At 42.8% G+C, this 23,118-nt stretch overlaps 1 protein-coding gene across 2 annotated transcripts in view; it reads right to left on the bottom strand.

Annotated features, from left to right (window-relative positions):
- Nucleotides 1–421: 421 nt before the first annotated feature.
- Nucleotides 422–23,118, bottom strand: part of ERCC6L2 (ERCC excision repair 6 like 2) — a 231,188-nt gene continuing 208,491 nt past the window's right edge. The window contains exon 19 of one of the 2 annotated variants that reach the window (XM_068552815.1): nt 422–499. In XM_068552815.1, the coding sequence (XP_068408916.1) occupies nt 460–499 (40 nt within the window). In that variant the 3' untranslated portion in view covers nt 422–459. Of the gene's footprint in view, nt 500–22,518; nt 22,622–23,118 lie in introns of those variants that run through there. The other variant, XM_068552811.1, reaches the window with a different exon arrangement.

Here is a 23,118-nt window from a genome sequence, read left to right as displayed (position 1 = left end):
ATTTTTTTTTTTTTTGCTGTCAACTTTGAGTTTAAAGCTAATAGTTTTATTTTCATAAAAGAGAAAAGGAAAGGAAAGAAAAGAGTTCTTATGTATTGCAGTGTGATTAGGCTGTCCTTGGTGTTTAAGCAAAACAGAGTGTGACTTAGTTAAAGCTCATGCTCTGATTCCATAATGGGGAGGCTGCAGATTTTCATTGCACAATAATAACATTTCAGCTGTGGCTCGTGAACCCTGGTGGGGCTGTTGCTCTGCATATTATTTCCATTGGATTATGCTGTGTTGAGGCCTGGGTTTTGTTAATATTTTAAAAATCTTATCTCAGATCACATGTTTTGAATACCAGGAAGAGTTTAATGGAGACGCCAAGGTTATGTAGACAACATGAACTGCATTAAAACGAGCTGTCCTTCCTCCATCGTCAGTTATGTTGCAGATTTGGAGTCAGCGACTCTTGTCTCAGAAACAACAGACAGAGCAACTCAGTGCAAGCAGGGGCCTGCGGGGAGAGGGAAGAAACCTAATTAAACAAACTATGGAGACCTGGGAGGAGCCAAACTAATAGAAACCAAGGACAGAGAAAAATAAACGAACAGTAGACTAAGTAGGGCAAAGTTGATTTCATATCCTCTTTATCCCTTCTTGCATATCCCAAATATCCTATTCAATACATCATTCACTCATTCATTTATTCATGCTACCTCCATCCTATTATCACTTTCAGGAGAGATTAGGAGATAACAAAACATCAAAATAAAAGCAACAGCATGAATTAAATGAATAAGGGGAAACACAGAGGAGTCAAACTAAGGCATGAAGCTGACAGAGGAGTTAGAAAAAGGAACATTGTTTTTTCCAGTTCAATGCAATCAAATCTCAGAATGGCATATTTCATGCCTTTCGAATCTGGTTGTTGGCCTAAGTGTGTTTTTGATGCCTGCTTAAAAAAAAAAAAAAAAAGGATAAAATTGATTGCTTTATTTTCATATTCCTCACTTTAATAGAAAAAATGGAGGGATTAGGAAATGAGAAGAATGGTGAGCTCTGTAAATGTAAAAATGAAGAGCATTAACAAGGGTGGGAATTAAATGGGAAATGCAGCAGAGGATGGACCAAGAAAAGAGGGAAGGAGGAGAGGAAGCCACAGAGAAAGGGCTGTGCAGAGCAGAGCATCACGAAGAGGAAAAAGCCCTTGTCTGTGCTTTCCCAGCGTCCCAAGCAACTTTCATCAGAAGGTTCAGAGTCCGCAAAATGTTCTTTGAGACACTGTCTCCCCCATTAATCTATCAATTTGTCCCTAGGGCAGTTTCTAACCCATAGTAGATGTTCCATAAGTGCTTGTTGGACTCAGGTCTGAAAGCTACGAATAGAAGAACAAGTATAAGAAAAAAACAAATGTCATACAAAATACAGGTGATGAAAAATAATAGTAAGAGACAAATAGTAAGGAACAAAAACAAAGAGACGTCTTTCAGGTGTTGCTTTGGATCGTTCCTTCTCTGGAAATCCCTTCCTGACCTTCTAGAAAAAAGTGCCCCTCCTATGGGCTTCCACCATCGTTTACAGTGACCTAGACCGTGACTGCATGGCAGTATCTCTTCCCTACGGGACGTTCAGTTTTGAGCAGATGGCAAGTGTGTCCATCTGGCTCACTATGGTGACAACAGAATCTAGCCCAGTGGCTGGCTCATCCTAGTTGCTCAATACATGTTATTCTGAATAAGACAGAAGTTAAAGGAAGTGTCTCATGAAGAAATAGGAGAAATTAAAAAGAAATGATGGAGGATATAAGAAGCTGTTTAGGCACATTTAAATGAAAGAATTTAATTTGAAAATTCAATAAAATAGAGGCTCTTTAGTGAAAAGCAGGGAAGGTGCTCCTACACTGTTGGTGGGAATGTTAATTGGTGTAGCCACTATGGAAGTTCCTCAAAAAACTAAAAATAGAATTACCATATGATACAGCAATCCCACTCCTGGACATATATCTGGAGAAAACTCTAATTCTAAAAGATACATGTACCCCAATGTTCATAGCAGCACTATTTACAATATCCAAGACATGGAAGCAACCTAAATGTCCATCAACAGATGAATGAATAAAGAAGATGTGGTATATATACAACGGAATATTACTCAGCTATAAAGAAGAATGCAATAATGCCATTTGCAGCAAATGGATGGACCTAGAGATTATCATACTAAGTGAAGTAAGTCAGAAAGAGAAAGACAAATACCATATGATATCACTTATCTGTGGAATCTAAAGTATGACACAAATGCACTTATTTATCCAACAGAAACAGACTCACAGACATAGAAAACAAACTTATGGTTACCAAAGGGGAACAGGGACAGGGGAAGGATAAATTAAGAGTTTGGGATCAGCAGATACAAACTACTACATATAAAATAGATCCTACTATAGGACCTAAACAAGATCCTACTGTATAGCACAGGGAACTATATTCAGCATCTTATAATAAACCATAATTGAAAAGAATATAAAAAAGAATATATAGATATATATATAACTGAATCACTTTGCTGTGCACCAAAAACTAACACTACATTGTAAATCAACTGAATTTTTAAAATCTCAAATCAAATTTAAAAAAATCAAATCAAAAACATTTTAAAAGCAGGGAAGGTACTGTGATAGTAAAGATGTGAGGTATAATCTCCTGGAATTTTTGTTTCTTTATCTCTAAAATGGAGTTAATAATTACTACCTCCTAGGTTTTTTGTGAGGATTAGATAAGACTATGTAAAATGTTGAGCATTTCTCAGTCAGTACAGTTAATTAAGATTGTTAGGTTGAGGGATTTCCCTGGCGGTCCAGTGGTTAGGACTCTGCACTTCCACTGCTGGGGGCCCCGGTTCATTCTATGGTTGGGGAACTAAGATCCTGCAAGCTGTGTGGTGTGGCCAAAAAAAAAGACAGTTAATTTGAAAGTGATAGAAGCCCAGTTTGAACTTACTTATGAAAAAAAAAAGGAGGTGGAGGTTGCTTTACTGGTCTGTGTAACCAAGCCAGGAGGAGAACAAGGAGGGGTGAGGAGGGTGTGAGTGCAATGAGGACCCCAGTTTGTTGGATTCCTCTTCTACTACTCCAGCTGTCTCACAAACCTGCCACTATGACTGCCAGCAGCTCCTGATACATGTGTTGACAATTGCACAAGTAGAGAGGAAAATGGGCCCTCTCTCCTGGCCCCAATTCAACAAAGCCCAAGAAGGTCTCTGATGAGTTCCATTCAAATTGTGCCCTCACCTGTGCCCCTCACAGTACTCAGAGACCTGACTTACCTTGAGTGTCCTACTCTGGGTCATATGCTCATCTTTCAAAAGAGAGATAGAGGAAATCATTTTAAGCCAGGCAGTCATCCCAGACTGTGCCTATGATAGTCAAAAAATGTAAGCTATTAATGGTAGTAGTAGACATAATAAAGGAAACAAAGGAGAGGAAATGACCAACTGTAGCTTAATTTTTTTCACTCTTTACTTAGTTTAGTAACATGGCACCTGCCCCTGGCTTTGCACCTTGATCCCTACTCTGTATCTAACAGCTTCAAGAGTGGGAAGCCACACATTGCACTTGGTAAAATTCAATGTCCAAACTGGCTGACCTGTCAGCCAAAAGAGGGTGACTGGCACCTTGAAGCTGCTTCTCTTTTCCCTCCTCCTCTTGTTTGAATGAATAAATGGCATGTTCCACAGAAATAGGCACCAAGGCTTCTACTTTCTTTTATGAACCTTGTCTTACCCACAGGGTGCCGTATTGCCAGTAAATGTTTATTGAGTGCTTTTTAATAACTGAATTAACAAGCAAACAGATAACAGCATCAGGCATCAGCTGCGTTACGCAATGAAATGCTTGTGTCAAAATGTTTTCTGTGAAAGTAACTCACTGAAAATAATTGAAAATTTTGCTTCAGAAAATTTGTCTCCTAAGCCAGTTAAACATGTTTGTTGAATGCTTAAGATGTACAGATCCATGAGTTTGGCACACTTCCTGATGAAATAGAAGATTTGAGCTCTGAGAAGGTTCCAATTAAATGACTTCTTTATTGTTTCTAAAGTAAGCTGTTTTAATATTTCTCAGTGAAAGATTAATTTATCCCCTTGTATTTCAACTCTGAACTCTTTTTGCTAATCCTACATGTAAAATCTAGTCTGAAAAGGCAGCATAGAAATCCAAAGAACACATTTACAAAAGGGCTCATCAACAAGGGAACATTAATAGTCCCCTGGAATAGCTAAGTTCCGGGGAACAGCAAGCAAAGGAATGACTCAATTCATGTGCAATCAGTCCTGAAATGTTTCCTGAACAAGGTGAGTTTGGAGTCATATTTTAAAGGAAGTTAGAACCATGCATTGAAGTTAAGAGTGAGGACAGGAAACTGGGAAAAGGAATGATCTAGTCACAAATGTGAATTTTAAAGCAAGACAGATGAATCGTTCTCTGTCCTTAGGAAAATATATTACCTCTGAGATTAATGAGGGGAAGGCAGGTGGAGTGTGAGAGATCAGATGGCAGAAACTGGTGGGAAGTTGCTCCAATGAGCCCCCTCCTGTCTCTGGGCTGTTTCCAGAAGCAGGATTACTGTGAGAAGTTGGCACCAAGAGACAGGCATGGGAAGCCAGGGCCAGAGTTTGAATATTTGGAAAAGGCAGAAAACTGTAGAAACGTATGAGCTCTTGAAGCAGGAGAGAGCATCCCTGAGGTGGCTGGGGAGAGAGATCAGGGTAAGTAGAGGAGGCAACAAAACACGTGGGAAGCACATTGAAAGCCCAGTCAATCTGCATTTACAAGGGTGATTAGTGTGAAAAAGAAGCCCAAGAAAGAGAGAGCACTGACGACTGGTCAGGATGGCTGAGGTTATGCTTCAGTAACAGACAGTTCCCACATCCCGGTGGTTGAAACCACAAAGGTCTGCTTCTTGCTGAACTGCTTGTCCATTGCATGTCAGCATCATAGTCATTTGGGGACCTAGGCTGATGGGGGCTCCATCTTGACTCTTGCTACCACCATCCAGACAGGACAAAGGATGCTCGGAGAATCCTTTGCACTGGTTCTCAAAGCTTTGACCCAGAAATGACACACATTTCTTCCACTCACATTTCTTTGGCCAGAACAAGTCACATGATAATGCCTATCTTCAAAGTTTCTGACTATCTCTTTTTAGTTTAACTTCCTAATAAAATACACTTCAAATTCTCAAGCCTAACATTATATATTTTTATTTAAAATTACTCTTCCTCTGAGTTTATTTTAATATCTGTGAATAAAAAAGCTATAATATATGAAGAAGGCCTGCATTGTGCTCTGTGGTGAGTCATCTTCTATGTTAAATGAAGGACCTTGTTACAATAGAATATTCTTGGTGAGGCAGAGGTGTCGGAGTGAGAGGCTGACATGGTTAAGAGTTGCCAAAGGGAATTCCCTGAATAGAAGCACCTTTGCTTTGCATTATGCAAGAGCAGGCCCAAAGCCAATGGCACAGCAGAGCTCCAGGGAGAGCCTGCTTGCCACATGGAGCTGCCTGTGAGGGTCAGCAGTGCACCTCTGGGGGAGCGGGGCCATGGAGTATTTGATAGCGTGTGTCTCTGTCAGGCTCTCTGGTGTGGCAGTAAGGCACTTGGGATAGTGAAGATCTGTTCCCTGTCGGCTCCAAGATTAATGAAATAACATGTCCTGTGGGGGTTGAAATTCAAGATTAAACATAGTGGTTTGGAGTGGTAATATGTAATGGTTACTTGAAGGAGACAAGCTGACTGTGAAGCCACTAAGACCTTCATGAAGCATTCATCTATCTGTCAAAAACTTACGGAGTACCTCCCGGGGACCATGTCTTATTATAGGCACTTAGGATGCAGTGATGAAAAAGATGGATGTAGTGGATACTGTGAGATGCCACCAGAAGACAAGTGCAAGGCTTCTGAGATGCAAATATGATTCAGGAAGGTGAAGAAGAGAGAAGTGTGCTGTGGCTGGGTGGCATGAACAAGAGGAATCACCTTGAGATCAGTGAGATAGGTGGGGATAGACCGTGGAAGCCACTGCTGGCCATGACAGGCACTTTGGATTTTAAGGGCAATGAGAGATAGGAGCCACTAGTCCATACAGTAGTTTCCAGTGACTTCAAAAAAGGCACCCCTTTCTCAAGTTAAAAAAAAAAGTAAATGACTAGTTTAGTGCACGATTTGAACAACTAACTGTTCACAGTCTTCTTGCTGGGGAGAGCAGGGACGCAGAAATTTGTGGCAGCTGGGACACCTAACTGGGAGAGGAGCGGGGATGAGGGGATAGGAAGAACATCAGCCCTGGAGTTTAATCAGCATCATCCAGCCCAGGTTCATTCAAAGGGTGATTCCATAATTCAAGCTGCATTTTAAATCAATGGCCAGACATATGCATCCTATTACAAATTAGGCAAAGCTGCTGCTGTGAGGACGTACCCCTTGACTTGGCCTGGCTCTCCCCACGTGCTCACTCATCACCTCTCGATGTGTGGTGCATAAGCAGTCAATAGTACCAATATGCCTCTCACACACCCCCCTCCACCCGTACGTGTCCCAAGTTGTTTAACACAGCTGGAGAGGGCTGGGCTTATTTAATTGCTTAGTTCCATACCTCTAAATAAAATGCTGTATTTTTTGTATCAGATAGGGATTGTGTTCAGCTGCCAGCACAGAGACCCAGCAAAATCTGTTTAAACAAGATAAAGATTTGTTTATCTCTCACATAAGAGAAACCAGACACAGGGAGCAGAAAGATAGAAGGAACTTAGATCCCAAATGATTACAGAGCCACCATAGAAATCCCAGACTCTCTACATCCGGCTGGAAAGGAGACAAGGGAAAGGAAGAGGGGAATGCCCTCACATGTTTTTTGAACTTTTAAGGAGCTTTTCCATAAGTCCTACCAACAACTTAGACTCAGATTTCATTGGCCCTAACTTAGTTACATCTCTTCTCCACCTCTGTCCTGATATAGATATATCACTATTTGTAGTTAATAATCAAAGTTTCTATTTTTATGATTGTGTAAATATTGTTTACTCCAGCTACAAGAAATGAATCATTTCTTTTGTTATAAAGAACATCTCATAAACTTTTTGTTCTTTCCTAGAGTTTTAACTAGCCTTTTTTTTTTTTTTTTTTTTTTGCTAGTATCTGTCATTATTATAGTTTCAGCTTTTCTCCACCCCCACTCTGCCCTTAAATCTCTATCACTTCAGGTATGCTTCCTTTTTTTCTGCCTCACAAAGGCCCTTATTCCTGGACCTTCTGTTCCTTGGTCTCATCCTCTACTGGTTGATCTCAGGGTCTGCTGCTCAACAGTCATCCTTGGACTTGCCATTCAACTCTTGTGGGTTGGAGGCATTGTTTCCAGTGTTCCATATCTTCTTCTTTCTTCATTTATTCCACATTTTGATAGAACTTCCCTACTGATTACTCCTAGATTAGCAACCAAAGAGGTACTCGACTAGGAACCAGACATACAGAGATGAATGAAATATAATTCCTGTCTCGAAGGGTTTCACAGCCTAGTGATGGAGACAGACATGTAGAAAGATGAGTAATAATACTTAAATGCACTTATACATTCTCATAGCTAAAGTGTGAGGCAGTGCCTGAGCAGGAACAGTGAAATCTATTTGTGGTATCAAGGAAGCCTTCATAGTAAAGGTGAAACCAGGCTTTGAAAGAAGACTAAGTGTTTGGCTTAGTGGAGAAGTGGAGGAAGGGAATTCCAGGCAGAGGTAACAACATGGACAAATGCATGGAGGCATGAAAGACAAAGCCAGTTAGAGAAATGGCAAATTCAGTGATACTGGAGTATAAAATACAAAAAGGGAAAGTCAACTAGGCTGATGAAGTAGGTTATGGCCAGAGGATACAAGACCTAGTATGCCTTCCAAGTTCCAAATAACCTGTTTATAAACTTATGAGCATGTCTTATTTGCAAGCTGCGGGTGGCCTAAGCAGGTCTATAAATGTAGGCAGGGCATTAAAAAACCCAAACATTTCTGTACAAGAAATAAAGACTCTTCAGTTCTGTTTGTTGGTTTTTCAGTCCCAACTTAGAGGAGACTGCAGTGCTTCCATCAGGCCTATGTATCCCTTAATAACAAATCGCTTGAGGTTTATCTCAAGATAAATGTTTCTTTCTTAGATACACACTTTGCTTTCCCTTCAAAAGACAAACCAAACCCAAGTCACAGAGGGTAAAGACCCTCCCATTTTCTACCTTTCCAGATTATTGGGTTTATTCTATATTTGCAACATTGCTAAGTGTTTCAAAGGGGACTAGGGCAGACATAACCTCACCTCATAGACTCCTTCTGGCTCCACATCACAAGTCTCCTGGGTACTTTCACAATATTATTGGTCGAAAAACATTTAAAATATCTTTCCTCTATAAATGCATAGGCATATAGCTTCTCCGTTTCCCTGTAATGCCCACATTATAGGTAGGAAGTAGATAGTTGGACAACTGTTTTATGGAGAGGCTCAGATCTCAAGAAAAAATACCTTCACCCTCCTTAATGTTGGAACCCAATATAAGGTAGTTCATGGTTACTCTCTTTTCAAATTATTTTTTGCCCTTATAGATAAAGTTGTTTCAGTAATTTTGTCATAATAGCTCTTTAGGAGGAAAGAATGAGAGAGGAAAACAGTTTAATTGGTTAGGGGAAGTGTGGAAAAGTGTGAGGGGGCAGGCAACACTTAATATTTTGAAATCTATTTCTAAACCTAAAACCTAATTCATAAGCTTAGTTATGAACATTTGAAAGTGTTTGAATCGTTTGTTTACTTTTCCAACTAATATTGAGTGCGCATCTCGTTCAATGCTGGACGCTTGCTGAGCAATGAGAACAAGATGAAGAAGAGATCTGGGCCTGCAGGGAACTTGGGGTCCACTGGCCAGCAGAGGAGGACTCCTTCTTGCCGCTCGGTGCCGTCAGTGCTGGGAGGGCAGAAGGGTTCCAGGCCAAGCACCCCACCTTTTGGCTTCCCTTTGCAGATTTAAGTTCCATCCCTGAAATGACATCCTCTGTCTAATTCAACAAGTTCTACTATTATAAAACGTTTTAGATTTTTAAAAAAAGGCTTTTCGGTCATTGCTCAACTGCAGATGATATTCTTTGGGCTCAACCTACCTTACTACAGTTTTCCTTGGCTTAAAAATCCCAGCATCGCCACTGATGATTCTCCTCACTTTGGGGAGAGAGTGTCAACTGCCCAGGCTCCAATTCCAAAATTCTGATCCAATCCACTGTCGTTCTGGAATCTTTTCTAGGCATGTGTGTATACATACATATATATGTGTGTATATATAGATGCATATGTACTCATATATGTATGTTCAATATATATTATACACACATATGCATATATATGTGTATGTGCATATATTATATATATATATTTCTGTTTGTGCCTCTTTTTTCTTCATATTAGAAAAAATGCAACATTAACAAAGAAATGAAAACATTAACTGGTTTGTGGCTCTAGATTTCACAACTCAGTGAATGTGTGGAATTTTGTACTGACTGAAAGAGGAGTGTCCCAATGATTTTCTCAACTCTAAGCCTGTGAGGGTGTCGCCCTTTGGAAGTGAGCAATATTATATAATTCTAGTGATAAGACCATTTGGAGTTAACTTGACCCAAATCCCCATGCAGCAGACGGAAAACATCTGCTGGGGGAGAAACCTACCCTGGCAGCCAAATCCCTACAGGACTTAATCAGTTTTATGGAAACAGTTGTTGGCAAACACCCATTTCAGTTAGTGCCCCAGTGTGATACCCTGCATCCTGAGGTCGGTGTGCTGTGGGGTGTCGCCTAGGGCAGCGGTTCTGAACCTTATTGGCACATTGGAATCACTTGAGGAGCTTCCAAAACTACTGCTGTCGGGGTGCTACCTGCAGAGTTTTCCCTGACTGGTATGGGCGAGGTCAAGCCAAGGTTGGAAACCACTGCAGTGAGGTCATCAGCTGAGAAGTACTTGGTATTTGGGGGCAGAAACTACCAAGATAGCTTGTCTTCAATCTGTCTCTTTCTCTGGAGTGCAAGGTTGTGGAGAGAAACAGCACAGGGAACATGTGGGGTCATCTGGGGACCTCAGGCCCAGGCATTCTTTCAGGGAGCCAGTGGCCTGCCTGTGTGGACCCCACCACACACTGGCCTGGATCCCCACGTGGACTGTCGTAATAGTGTAAGATAAGCTCCCAGGAATGAAAAGAGGGCAGCCTGCCTTTCTGGGTTCTTATGTCAAAGCAAGAGGTCTCAAAACTACATGGTGGTGGCAATAGAGTTTGCAAACAGAAAAAACTAAAGGACAAGAGAACTCAGTTTTAGCAGATTCATTTATAAAGAAAATATCAGAAGCAAAAGGCACACATGGGAATATTGTTATTGGAAAGAGCATTTTGCTAAAGAATTTTTATAAATGGAAACTGCTTCATGTTCAAGCCATATTTAAAAACACAACCACATGGGTGGCAGGAAGGAGGGTAACAGCTGTGTTCAAATATTTTTCTGAAGGGATAAGCACCCTTCAGACCTCATTCAGCTGTCTCTCCCGAGGGCCTGAAGTGGCTCTGTGTGGGTCCTACTTGTGTTTGGACCGGCCCCCAGCCCTGTCTGAGGCCTCTCCAACCCAGTGAGGATAATGAAACATGGTAGCTGGGTAAAGAGCTATCCCCTTTAGAGATACAGATTTTCTTCCCCAAGACAATTCAAGAACAATTCATTTTGGTACTGGAGGGAGAAATGGACACAAACTATGTATGATTTAGTGAAAAAGTCAAGAGGCCAAATTCCCTGTGAAACTCGTACCCCAGGGTATCTTGAAGTTTGTGGTATTCGCCTCAGGGATCGCTCAGGAATTCTCTCTCCCTTCCTTTGACCCATAGCAGAATAGACTGGGTTAATTTTGGGTATTTCTGTGAGGTTGTTTGGGGATGGAGGTTGAGGGGATTTGGGGAAATGGGAGCCAATAACTGTTTCCAAATAGACCAGAAGAGAATGTTTGCTGCGATGTACAGCCCAGAATCTAGTGTAGGCCATCCTCTGTGGCAATTTTGGAAATCGCTATGGTTGACACAACCATCTTTGGCCTGACGGAACTTCACTTTTCTAGAAAACCACATTTTCTTGTTAAACTAGGTGTATGGTCCATCACTGGATGCCAGCTTCATGAGGGCAGGCAGTCTGCCCTGCTTCCCCAGTGGGGTCCGCCTTGTGCCCAGAGCAGCTGGCACAGGCAGGCACTCCAAATATATTTGTTGAACAAGAGAAAGCATAAATGTCTCCCCTGTGAACTTCCAGGAAGCATTTCTGAAGTAGACAAAAGACCCTTAATACACATTTTGCCCCAGATTCATTATTTTAGTTCCAAGGAAATAAAAATCTTCTGTGACCTTTTGTACGCTGTCTCATATCATATAAATGTAATGAAATCTGTTCCTGCTATTGATAAGAATTAACACTGTGAGCACACACTATGCAATCAGGCACTGTTTAAAGAAGCTTGCATATATTAACCCATTTTTACTCTTACAACTGTATAGGAACAGCTATGTCCATTTCATGAATGAGGAAAGGGAGGCCCAGATGATTTAGGATCTAAGTTTAGACACCCAGCTAAGGAGTGGTGGAATTGGGAGCCCAGCCCAGGCAGTCGGCCTGTGGACCTTGATCCCATGCCCACCTCCTTGCCCTGTGTCTAGGGGTCATAAAGTTGATGCTGTGGTTTTGCCTGTCCAGCATCCCACTCTTTCCTTCTGGAGACCCCTGGCTGACTCCATCAACATGGTTTGTGTTCTCACATGACCCTGCCCCAACCTTAGGTCATTGGTCTATGAATGTGCCCCTGACTCATCAGTTTATGACTTTTTCCCCAGGGTTTTCAAACTTGAAATTAGTAAGGAGTCAGGGTCTATTTCTCTCCAATAATTGTAAAATCCAGGAGCTATTGGCAGCCCCATCTGCCACCACAAGGAGAAAGCACTCAACAGCCAGAGAGAGGAAGGAAGCCAGGTCCTCAGAGAAATGGGAAGGAGAGACCAAGAGTCCTGAAACACTGAGCCTCTGGTTTGTAATGTTCCCAAAGACCACCACCTTCCTGTGTGAGATCCACGATCTCTGTAACATTTCTCCTTTTGTTTGAAGCACTTTGAATGGGGTTTCTGTCACTTACAACTTAGATACTTCTAACTAGTAGAGGCAGAAGCTCAACTCTGAGCCCTAAACCAAAGATTTCAGAGCCCTTTTCCCTTTTTATCAACAAAGAAGGCCTTTGTCTAGAGAGGGATGTAAGCCTTTCCCTCATGGCCTTTTCCACAAGGCAGGGATTGTTCAGGAGGACTTCATACCTGTGTTGCTACTCCAGATGTTTTCAAAGATGCGGCAGTAACTTATCCCGTGGTCTCTTGCAATGGGACCCTGCCACTCCTTGCATCAAGAGACAAAGTCGGAGGAGAGAAGATGGCGGAAGAGTAAGACGCGGAGATCACCTTCCTTCCCACAGATACAGTAGAAATACATCTACACGTGGAACTGCTCCTACAGAACACCCACTGAATGCTGGCAGAAAACGTCCGACCTCCAAAAAGGCAAGAAACTCCCCCCGTACTTGGGTAGGGCAAAAGAAAAAAGAAATAACAGAGACAAAAGAATAGGGACGGCACCTGCACCAGTGGGAGGGAGCTGTGAAGGAGGAAAGATTTCCACGCACTAGGAAGCCCCTTCGCGGGCAGAGACTGCGGGTGGCAGAGGGGGGAAGCTTCGGAGCCACGGAGGAGAGCGCAGCCACAGGGGTGCGGAGGGCAAAACGGAGAGGCTCCCGCACAGAGGAGCGGTGCTGACCAGCACTCACCAGCCCGAGAGGCTTGTCTGCTCCCCCGCCGGGGCGGGCGGGGGCTGGGAGCTGAGGCTCGGGCTTCGGTCGGATCCCAGGGAGAGGACTGGGATTGGCGGCGTGAACACAGCCTGAAGGGGTTAGCGCACCACAGCTAGCCGGGAGGGAGTCCGAGAAAAAGTCTGCAGCTGCCGAAGAGGCAAGAGACTTTTTCTTCCCTCTTTGTTTCCTGGTGCGCGAGGAGAGGGGATTCAGAGCGCCGCCTAAACGAACTTCAGAGACGGCCGCGAGCCGCAGCTAACAGCGCGGATCCCACAGCAACAGGGGCGCAGAGGAAAAAGCGGAGAGACTCCCGCACAGAGGCTCGGCGCCGAGCAGCGCTCACCAGCCCGAGAGGCTTGTCTGCTCCCCCGCCGGGGCAGGCGGGGCTGGGAGCTGATGCTCGGGCTTCGGTCGGATTGCAGGGAGAGGACTGGGGCTGGCGGCGTGAACACAGCCTGAAGGGGTTAGCGCACCACAGCTGGCTGGGAGGGAGACCGGGAAAAAGTCTGCAGCTGCCGAAGAGGAAAGAGACTTTTCCTTGCTTCTTTGTTTCACTGCGCGCAAGGAGAGGGGATTCAGAGCGCCGCCTAAACGAACTCCAGAGAAGGGCGCGAGCCGCGGCGATCAGCGCGGACCCCAGAGACGGGCGTGAGACGCTGGGGCTGCTGCTGCCGCCTCCAAAAAGCCTGTGTGTGAGCACAGGTCACTCTCCACACCGCCCCTCCCGGGAGCCGGTGCAGCCCGCCACTGCCAGGGTCCCGTGATCCCCGGACAAATTCCCTGGGAGAACGCACTGCGCGCCTCAGGCTGGTGCAACGTCACGCCGGCCTCTGCTGCCGCAGGCTCGCCCCGCCTCCTCCGTACCCCTCCCTCCCTGCGGCCTGAGTGAGCCAGCGCCCCCGAAGCAGCTGCTCCTTTAACCCCATTCTGTCTGGGCGGGGAATAGACGCCCTCAGGCGACCTACACGCAGAGGCGGGTCCAAATCCAAAGCTGAACCCCAGGAGCTGTGTGAACAGGGAAGAGAAGGGGAAATCTCTCCCAGCAGCCTCAGAAGCAGCGGATTAAAACTCTACAAACAACTTGATGTGCCTGCATCTGTTGAATACCTGAATAGACAACGAATCATCCCAAATTCAGGAGGTGGACTTTGGGAGCAGGATATATTAATTTTTCCCCTGTTCCTTTTTTTTGTGAGTGTATATGTATATGCTTCTGGGTGAGATTTTGTCTGTATAGCTTTGCTTTACAATAGCTTTATTTTACTTCACTATATTATAGCCTCTTTCTTTCTTTCTTTCTTTCTTTCTATTTTTTCTCCCTTTTACTCTGAGCCGTGTGGACGAAAGGCTCTTGGTGCTCCAGCCAGGCATCAGGGCCGTGCCTCTGAGGTGGGAGAGCCAACTTCAGGACACTGGTCCACAAGAGACCTCCCAGCTCCACGTAATACCAAACGGTAAAAATCTCTCAGAGATCTCCATCTCAACATCAAGACCCAGCATCACTCAATGACCAGCAAGCTACAGTGCTGAACACCCTATGCCAAACAACTAGCAAGACAGGAACACAGCCCCATCCATTAGCAGAGAGGCTGCCTAAAATCATAATAAGGCCACAGACACCCCAAAATACACCACCAGACGTGGATGTGCCCACCAGAAAGACAAGATCCAGCCTCATCCACCAGAGCTCAGGCACTAGTCCCCTACACCAGGAAGCCTACACAACCCACTGAACCAACCTTAGCCACTGGGGACAGATACCAAAAACAACGGGAACTACAAACCTGCAGCCTGTGAAAAGGAGACCCCAAACATAGTAAGATAAGCAAAATGAGACGACAGAAAAACACACAGCAGATGAAGGAGCAGGGTCAAAACACACCAGACTTAACAAATGAAGAGGACATAGGTAGTCTACCTGAAAAAGAATTCAGAATAATGATAGTAAGGATGATCCAAAATCTTGGAAATAGAATAGACATAATGCAAGAAACATTTAACAAGGACGTAGAAGAACTAAAGAGGAACCAAGCAATGATGAAAAACACAATAAATGAAATTAATAATACTCTAGATGGGATCAATAGCAGAATAACTGAGGCAGAAGAAAGGATAAGTGACCTGGAAGATAAAATGGTAGAAATAACTACTACAGAGCAGGATAAAGAAAAAAGAATGAAAAGAACTGAGGACAGTCTCAGAGACCTCTGGGACAACATTAAACGCACCAATATTCGAATTATAGGGGTCCCAGAAGAAGAAGAGAAAAAGAAAGGGACTGAGAAAATATTTGAAGAGATTATAGTTGAAAACTTCCCTAATATGGGAAAGGAAATAGTTAATCAAGTCCTGGAAGCACAGAGAGTCCCATACAGGATAAACCCAAGGAGAAACACGCCAAGACACATATTAATCAAACTGTCAAAAATTAAATATAAGGAAAACATATTAAAGGCAGCAAGGGAAAAAAAACAAATAACACACAAGGGAATCCCCATAAGGTTAACATCTGATCTTTCAGCAGAAACTCTGCAAGCCAGAAGGGAGTGGCAGGATATACTTAAAGTGATGAAGGAGAAAAACCTACAACCAAGATTACTCTACCCAGCAAGGATCTCATTCAGATTCGATGGAGAAATTAAAACCTTTACAGACAAGCAAAAGCTGAGAGAGTTCAGCTCCACCAAACCAGCTTTACAACAAATGCTAAAGGGACTTCTCTAGGCAAGAAACACAGGAGAAGGAAAACACCTACAATAACAAACCCAAAACATTTAAGAAAATGGGAATAGGAACATACATATCGATAATTACCTTGAATGAAATGGATTAAATGCTCCCACCAAAAGACACAGGCTGGCTGAATGGATACAAAAACAAGACCCATATATATGCTGTCTACAAGAGACCCACTTCAGGTCTAAGGACACATACAGACTGAAAGTGAGGGGATGGAAAAAGATATTCCATGCAAATGGAAATCAAAAGAAAGCTAGAGTAGCAATTCTCATATCAGACAAAATAGACTTTAAAATAAAGACTATTACAAGAGACAAAGAAGGACACTATATAATGATCAAGGGATCGATCCAAGAGGAAGCTATAACAATTGTAAATATTTATGCACCCAACATAGGAGCACCTCAATACATAAGGCAAATACTAACAGCCATAAAAGGGGAAATCGACAGCAACACAATCATAGTAGGGGACTTTAACACCCCACTTTCACCAATGGACAGATCATCCAAAATGAAAATAAATAAGGAAACACAAGCTTTAAATGATACATTAAACAAGATGGACTTCATTGATATTTATAGGACATTCCACCCAAAAACAACAGAATACACATTTTTCTCAAGTGCTCATGGAACATTCTCCAGGATAGATCATATCTTGGGTCACAAATCAAGCCTTGGTAAATTTAAGAAAATTGAAATCGTATCAAGTATCTTTTCCGATCACAACGCTATGAGACTAGATATCAATTACAGGAAAAGATCTGTAAAAAATACAAACACATGGAGGCTACACAATACACTACTTAATAACGAAGTGATTACTGAAGAAATCAAAGGGGAAATCAAAAAATACCTAGAAACAAATGACAATGGAGATACGATGACCCAAAACCTATGGGACGCAGCAAAAGCAGTGCTAAGAGGGAAGTTTATAGCAATACAAGCCTACCTCAAGAAACAGGAAACATCTCGAATAAACAACCTAACCTTGCACCTGAAGCAATTAGAGAAAGAAGAACAAAAAAACCCCAAAGCCAGCAGAAGGAAAGAAATTATAAAGATCAGGTCAGAAATAAATGAAAAAGAAATGAAGGAAACAATAGCAAAAATCAATGAAACTAAAAGCTGGTTCTTTGAGAAGATAAACAAAATTGATAAACCATTAGCCAGACTCATCAAGAGAAAAAGGGGGAAGACTCAGATCAATAGAATTAGAAATGAAAAAGGAGAAGTAACCACTGACATTGCAGAAATACAAAAGATCATGAGAGATTACTACAAGCAACTCTATGCCAATAAAATGGACAACCTGGAAGAAATGGACAGATTCTTAGAAATGCACAAACTGCCGAGACTGAACCAGGAAGAAATAGAAAATATGAACAGACCAATCACAAGCACTGAAATTGAAACTGTGATTAAAAATCTTCCAACAAACAAAAGCCCAGGACCAGATGGCTTCACAGGTGAATTCTATCAAACATTTAGAGATGAGCTAACACCTATCCTTCTCAAACTCTTCCAAAATATTGCAGAGGGAGGAACACTCCCAAACTCATTCTACGAGGCCACCATCACCCTGATACCAAAACCAGACAAAGATGTCACAAAGAAAGAAAACTACAGGCCAATATCACTGATGAACATAGATGCAAAAATCCTCAACAAAATACTAGCAAACAGAATCCAACAGCACATTAAAAGGATCATACACCATGATCAAGTGGGGTTTATCCCAGGAATGCAAGGATTCTTCAATATACGCAAATCAATCAATGTGATACACCATATTAACAAATTGAAGGAGAAAAACCATATGATCATCTCAATAGATGCAGGGAAAGCTTTCGACAAAATTCAACACCCATTTATGATAAAAGCCCTGCAGAAAGTAGGCATAGAGGGAACTTTCCTCAACATAATAAAGGCCATATATGACAAACCCACAGCCAACATTGTCCTCAATGGTGAAAAACTGAAACAATTTCCACTAAGATCAGGAACAAGACAAGGTTGCCCACTCTCACCACTATTATTCAACATAGTTTTGGAAGTGTTAGCCACAGCAATCAGAGAAGACAAAGAAATAAAAGGAATCCTAATCGGAAAAGAAGAAGTAAAGCTGTCACTGTTTGCAGATGACATGATACTATACATAGAGAATCCTAAAGATGCTACCAGAAAACTCCTAGAGCTAATCAATGAATTTGGTAAAGTAGCAGGATACAAAATAAATGCACAGAAATCTCTTGCATTTCTATACACTAATGACGAAAAATCTGAAAGTGAAATTAAGAAAACACTCCCATTTACCATTGCAACAAAAAGAATAAAATACCTAGGAATAAACCTACCTAAGGAGACAAAAGACCTGTATGCAGAAAATTATAAGACACTGATGAAAGAAATTAAAGATGATACAAATAGATGGAGAGATATACCATGTTCCTGGATTGGAAGAATCAACATTGTGAAAATGACTCTACTACCCAAAGCAATCTACAGATTCAATGCAATCCCTATCAAACTACCACTGGCATTTTTCACAGAACTAGAACAAAAAATTTCACAATTTGTATGGAAACACAAAAGACCCCGAATAGCCAAAGCAATCTTGAGAACAAAAAATGGAGCTGGGGGAATCAGGCTTCCTGACTTCAGACTATATTACAAAGCTTCAGTAATCAAGACAGTTTGGTACTGGCACAAAAACAGAAATATAGATCAATGGAACAGGATAGAAAGCCCAGAGATAAACCCACACACATATGGTCACCTTATCTTTGATAAAGGAGGCAAGAATATACAGTGGAGAAAAGACAGCCTCTTCAATAAGTGGTGCTGGGAAAATTGGACAGGTACATGTAAAAGTATGAAATTAGAACACTCCCTGACACCATGCACAAAAATAAACTCAAAATGGATTAAAGACCTAAGTGTAAGGGCAGACACTATCAAACTCTTAGAGGAAAACATAGGCAGAACACTATGACATACAGCACAGCAAGATTCTTTTTGACCCAGCTCCCAGAGAAATGGAAATAAGAACACAAATAAACAAATGGGACCTAATGAAACTTAAAAGCTTTTGCACAGCAAAGGAAACCATAAACAAGACCAAAAGACAACCATCAGAATGGGAGAAAATATTTGCAAATGAAGCAACTGACAAAGGATTAATCTCCAAGATTTACAAGCAGCTCATGCAGCTCAATAACAAAAAAACCAACAACCCAATCCAAAAATGGGCAGAAGACCTAAATAGACATTTCTCCAAAGAAGATATACAGATGGCCTATAGACACATGAAAGAATGCTCAACATCATTAATCATTAGAGAAATGCAAATCAAAACTACAATGAGATATCATCTCACGCCGGTCAGAATGGCCATCATCAAAAAATCTAGAAACAATAAATGCTGGAGAGGGTGTGGAGGAAAGGGAACACTCTTGCACTGTTGGTGGGAATGTAAATTGATACAGCCACTATGGAGAACAGTATGGAGGTTCCTGAAAAAACTACAAATAGAACTACCATACGACCCAGCAATCCCAATACTGGGCATATACCCTGAGAAAACCATAGGTCAAAAAGAGTCATGTACCAAAATGTTCATTGCAGCTCTATTTACAATAGCCAGGACATGGAAGCAACCTAAATGTCCATCGACAGATGAATGGATAAAGAAGATGTGGCACATATATACAATGGAATATTACTAAGCCATAAAAAGAAATGAAATGGAGGTATTTGTAATGAGGTGGATGGAGTTAGAGTCTGTCATACAGAGTGAAGTAAGTCAGAAAGAGAAAAACAAATACAGTATGCTAACACATATATACGGAATCTAAGGAAAAAAAAAAAAAAGGCCATGAAGAACCTAGTGGCAAGACGGGAATAAAGACACAGACCTACTAGGGAATGGACTTGAGGACATGGGGAGGGGGTGGGGTGAGATGTGACAGGGTAAGAGAGTGTCATGGACATATATACACTACCAAATGTAAAATAGATAACTAGTGGGAAGCAGCCGCATTGCACAGGGAGATCAGCTCGGTGCTTTGTGACCACCTAGAGGGGTGGGATGGGGAGGGTGGGAGGGAGGGAGATGCAAGAGGGAAGAGAAATGGGAACATATTGTATATGTATAACTGATTCACTTTGTTATAAAGCAGAAGCTAACACACCATTGTAAGGCAATTATACTTCAATAAAGATGTTTAAAAAAAAAAAAAAAAAAGAGACAAGGTCTGTTTCCTTTTCCCTTAAATTTAGACATGACATGTGGCTTACTTTGACCAATAGATTACACCAGAGGTGGGGTATGTGACCCCCAAGGCTAGGCCTTAGAAGGCCTTGTGGCTTCTGCTCTTGCCATTTTGGAGTGCTGCCCTGAGGTCACCATATAAGGAAGCCAGCCCAGCCTCCTGGTGGATGAGAGGCCAGGTGGAGGAGAGCTGAAGCACTACGCTAAGAGCCAGTGACATCTGCCAGACTCGGCGACCCTCCAGATGAATGCAGCCATGTGAGTGAGTCTAAGTGAGCCAGCAGAGAGAGAAACCAACCTTCAGAATCCAAAGAAATAATACGACATTGTAGTTTTAAGCCACTAAGTTTTGGGGTGGTTTCTTTCCCAGCAATAATTAAATGATACAGCCAGTTTCAATGTTTTAATTTTTCAAGTTTTGTAATGAATATTCCTAATGAAAACAAACACAGCTGGCAGCTAGCAGGAAGCCTCTGAATGGAGTCTCCCTAGGTGCCTGGGTTTTGTTGTTTGGTGGAGAGGTATGGAGACAGAAGGTATGACAGGAAAAAAAATCATACCTTCCAAGCCAGAGAGGAGATATTTTCCCTGTATTTCCTGGCCTACAATATGCTTTGGCATATAGAAGGGTCAGAAAGTGCTCTCTCCACTTGGCAGGCTGTATAAAGTCTGAGAACCTAAATGTTGGACACTTTAACATGTGCATAATGAGAAGCCTTACATGATGGCTCCTGAGCATGCGTATGTTAGTTGTGCAACATTTCTGTAGGTGGAGAAAGCTCCGGGTGTCATCCGAGTGCTAGTCCAGTGAAGAGGGAAAGGAATGTTCTGCCTGAGCTCTGAACATGACTACCTAATGAGTTCCAGAATCACATGGCTCTACATTCCCTCTTCCAGGCCCTGTAGTACTCTCACTTCAGGTGAAACTGGTCCAGGCCTAATTATTGGGAGGAGCCCAAACTTGGGATATGTTAAGCTTCCAAATCTAGAGTTCTTGACTCAGCCAGAAAGAGCTTTATGCCTTTCTTCTCACTGCACTAGTTATTCAGCAAAGAGCCTTTCTAATCTTTTGTTGTTTCTCCTCCTAGTTATTGATAGAAAACCCTGGGCATGTAGAGCTGCAGAGTCTGAGGATACAACTGAGGAAATCTCCTCACTTTACATGAGGTTGGAGTGTCTTGGTGATTTCAGACAGGCTTGGTAGGACGTGGAGTTGAGTGTTGGCTCCCAGTGGACCTCTGTTTGCTCAGGGCCGACAAAACCACCTTAATTGTGACCAGATTCTCAGGATCTCATAAACTAGTGTCCAGCTAGATCTGTTGGTTTCCCTGGGATCCCACTAAAAAGGATTTAAGCCTCAGTGAGAGTCAAGTGTCTGAAGGACTCGGGACCCTCCAGGGAACAGGATTGCAGAGAAATCCCCCAGTGGAAAGTTTCCCAGTGTGAGGAGGGCATTCAGCACACTGCAGGTGCAGTGTGAGGAAAGAGTGGGGGTCCAGCCAGGAATGTCCCCCTATAGTCCCTGATGTGTCAACAAGAGGACATCCTAGAGCCCACAGACCAAGTCTGTCCCAGGCCTATTCTCGTGGATAAAGCTTTATTGGCACCCAGCCATGTCCATTTGTTGTAACAGTATTTATAGGAGGAAAAGGGTGACACATAGTTCCATCATGAACTTTGTTCTAGAGGTAGAGGCATCCCCACTCTTTCCATCAGGAATGCAGAATAAAGACAAGGGTGAAACCCAATTAATGATGAATCTGAATAGATGTTATCAAAATAAGGAAGTCTTGGAGTAAAAGATTTTAGTCCCAAGTAACTTGTGGCATCGAGACCTGAGAACTTTACTAAAGCAGCCCTCGGCACCCACGCTGAAACAGCGGCTTGGGATAGAGTCAATACAAAAAGCAGGGGCACTGTAGGTTTCTCAAACAAGCATTCTTTAAGTTAACTTGTTCCCACTAATAACCTGCAACAAGTTGAACTTCCGTTGATGCAAGTTTTTCATGCCCAGGGAGGAAGAAATGACATAAGAAACAAAAGAAACGTGTGAAAAGTTACTAGAGGGAACGTGATCCAGTCTTTGGCAGCACTGGCTGGGCCCAGAGCTTTGTAAAACCCAAAGCACCAGAGGTATATTTACCTTTTTGCACCGCAAATACACCAGAGAGTGGGGCAAGAAAGATTTAAAGAGAGGAGAGAAGAGGAGAATGGAAGGGGATGAAGGAAACCAAAGAACTTTATAAACTTCAGATGGCTGCTCAGGACATCTGGAGGTTGACAATCCCCAGGAATCCAACAGTCAATCCTCCCGGACACGTCCTAGGTCACAGGAGCAGCCCAGGGGCAAATGGACACATGGTAAGTGCGGTCGATGCCAGGCTGTGCACCAGAAGAGGGTGAGAACTACATGTGCCCCTGGGAGCTGGTGGCCCTGCTGCCGCCGCCACTCAGAGCTCTGTCTGGTCCCCTGCAGCGGAGAACAGGGCTCACAGCCGTTGCCGATCCTCAGAGCCAAAGCAGCTCTGGTCCTTCTTCGGTAGCCATAATGCAGCCTCACAGGGACTCTAGTCCAGGCTTCTTCCTTTTCTTCCCTCATTTTCTCCTTCAGCCTCCAAGAATGCAAAATGTGAGTCACAGGAAAGGGCTTTGAGACTGCAAAGCACTCATTTCTGTGGGCGTCAACATTCTCATCTGTGAAATGGGAGAGGTGTGGATGAGAACAACAAATTTCCAAATTTTTGTTTTAAGCCAATAGGTGTCAGTTTTCAAACAAAATGTTAATCAAAGCCAGGTGGAAACATTTCACTTGAGGAATGGGGAGGGTGAGCAAGATGCCTGTGAGGGCTGTCATGACACAGGACCACAAACAGAAATGTATTGTCTCACAGTTCTGGAGGCAGACATCCTAAATCGATCTTCCGAGAGCATGAGTGTGAGGGAGGGATGTGTTCAGGCCTCTCTCTTTGGCTCAGAGGTGGCTATCTTCTCCCCTCACATTGTCTTTCCTCTAAGCATGTCTCTGTGTCCACATGTCCTCTTTTTGTAAGGATCCCAGTTGTGTTGGGTTATGGCCCACCCTAAGACCTCACCTTAACTCGATTACCTCTGTAGAGACCCTATCTTCAAATAAGTTTATATTCTGAAGTACTGGGGGTTGGGACTTACATGAATTTTGCAGGGGGTCGGGG

The sequence above is a fragment of the Eschrichtius robustus genome, chromosome 10 (genome assembly GCF_028021215.1).
Source record: "Eschrichtius robustus isolate mEscRob2 chromosome 10, mEscRob2.pri, whole genome shotgun sequence".
NCBI lineage: Eukaryota > Metazoa > Chordata > Mammalia > Artiodactyla > Eschrichtiidae > Eschrichtius > Eschrichtius robustus.
This window is presented reverse-complemented; position numbering and strand designations above follow the sequence as displayed.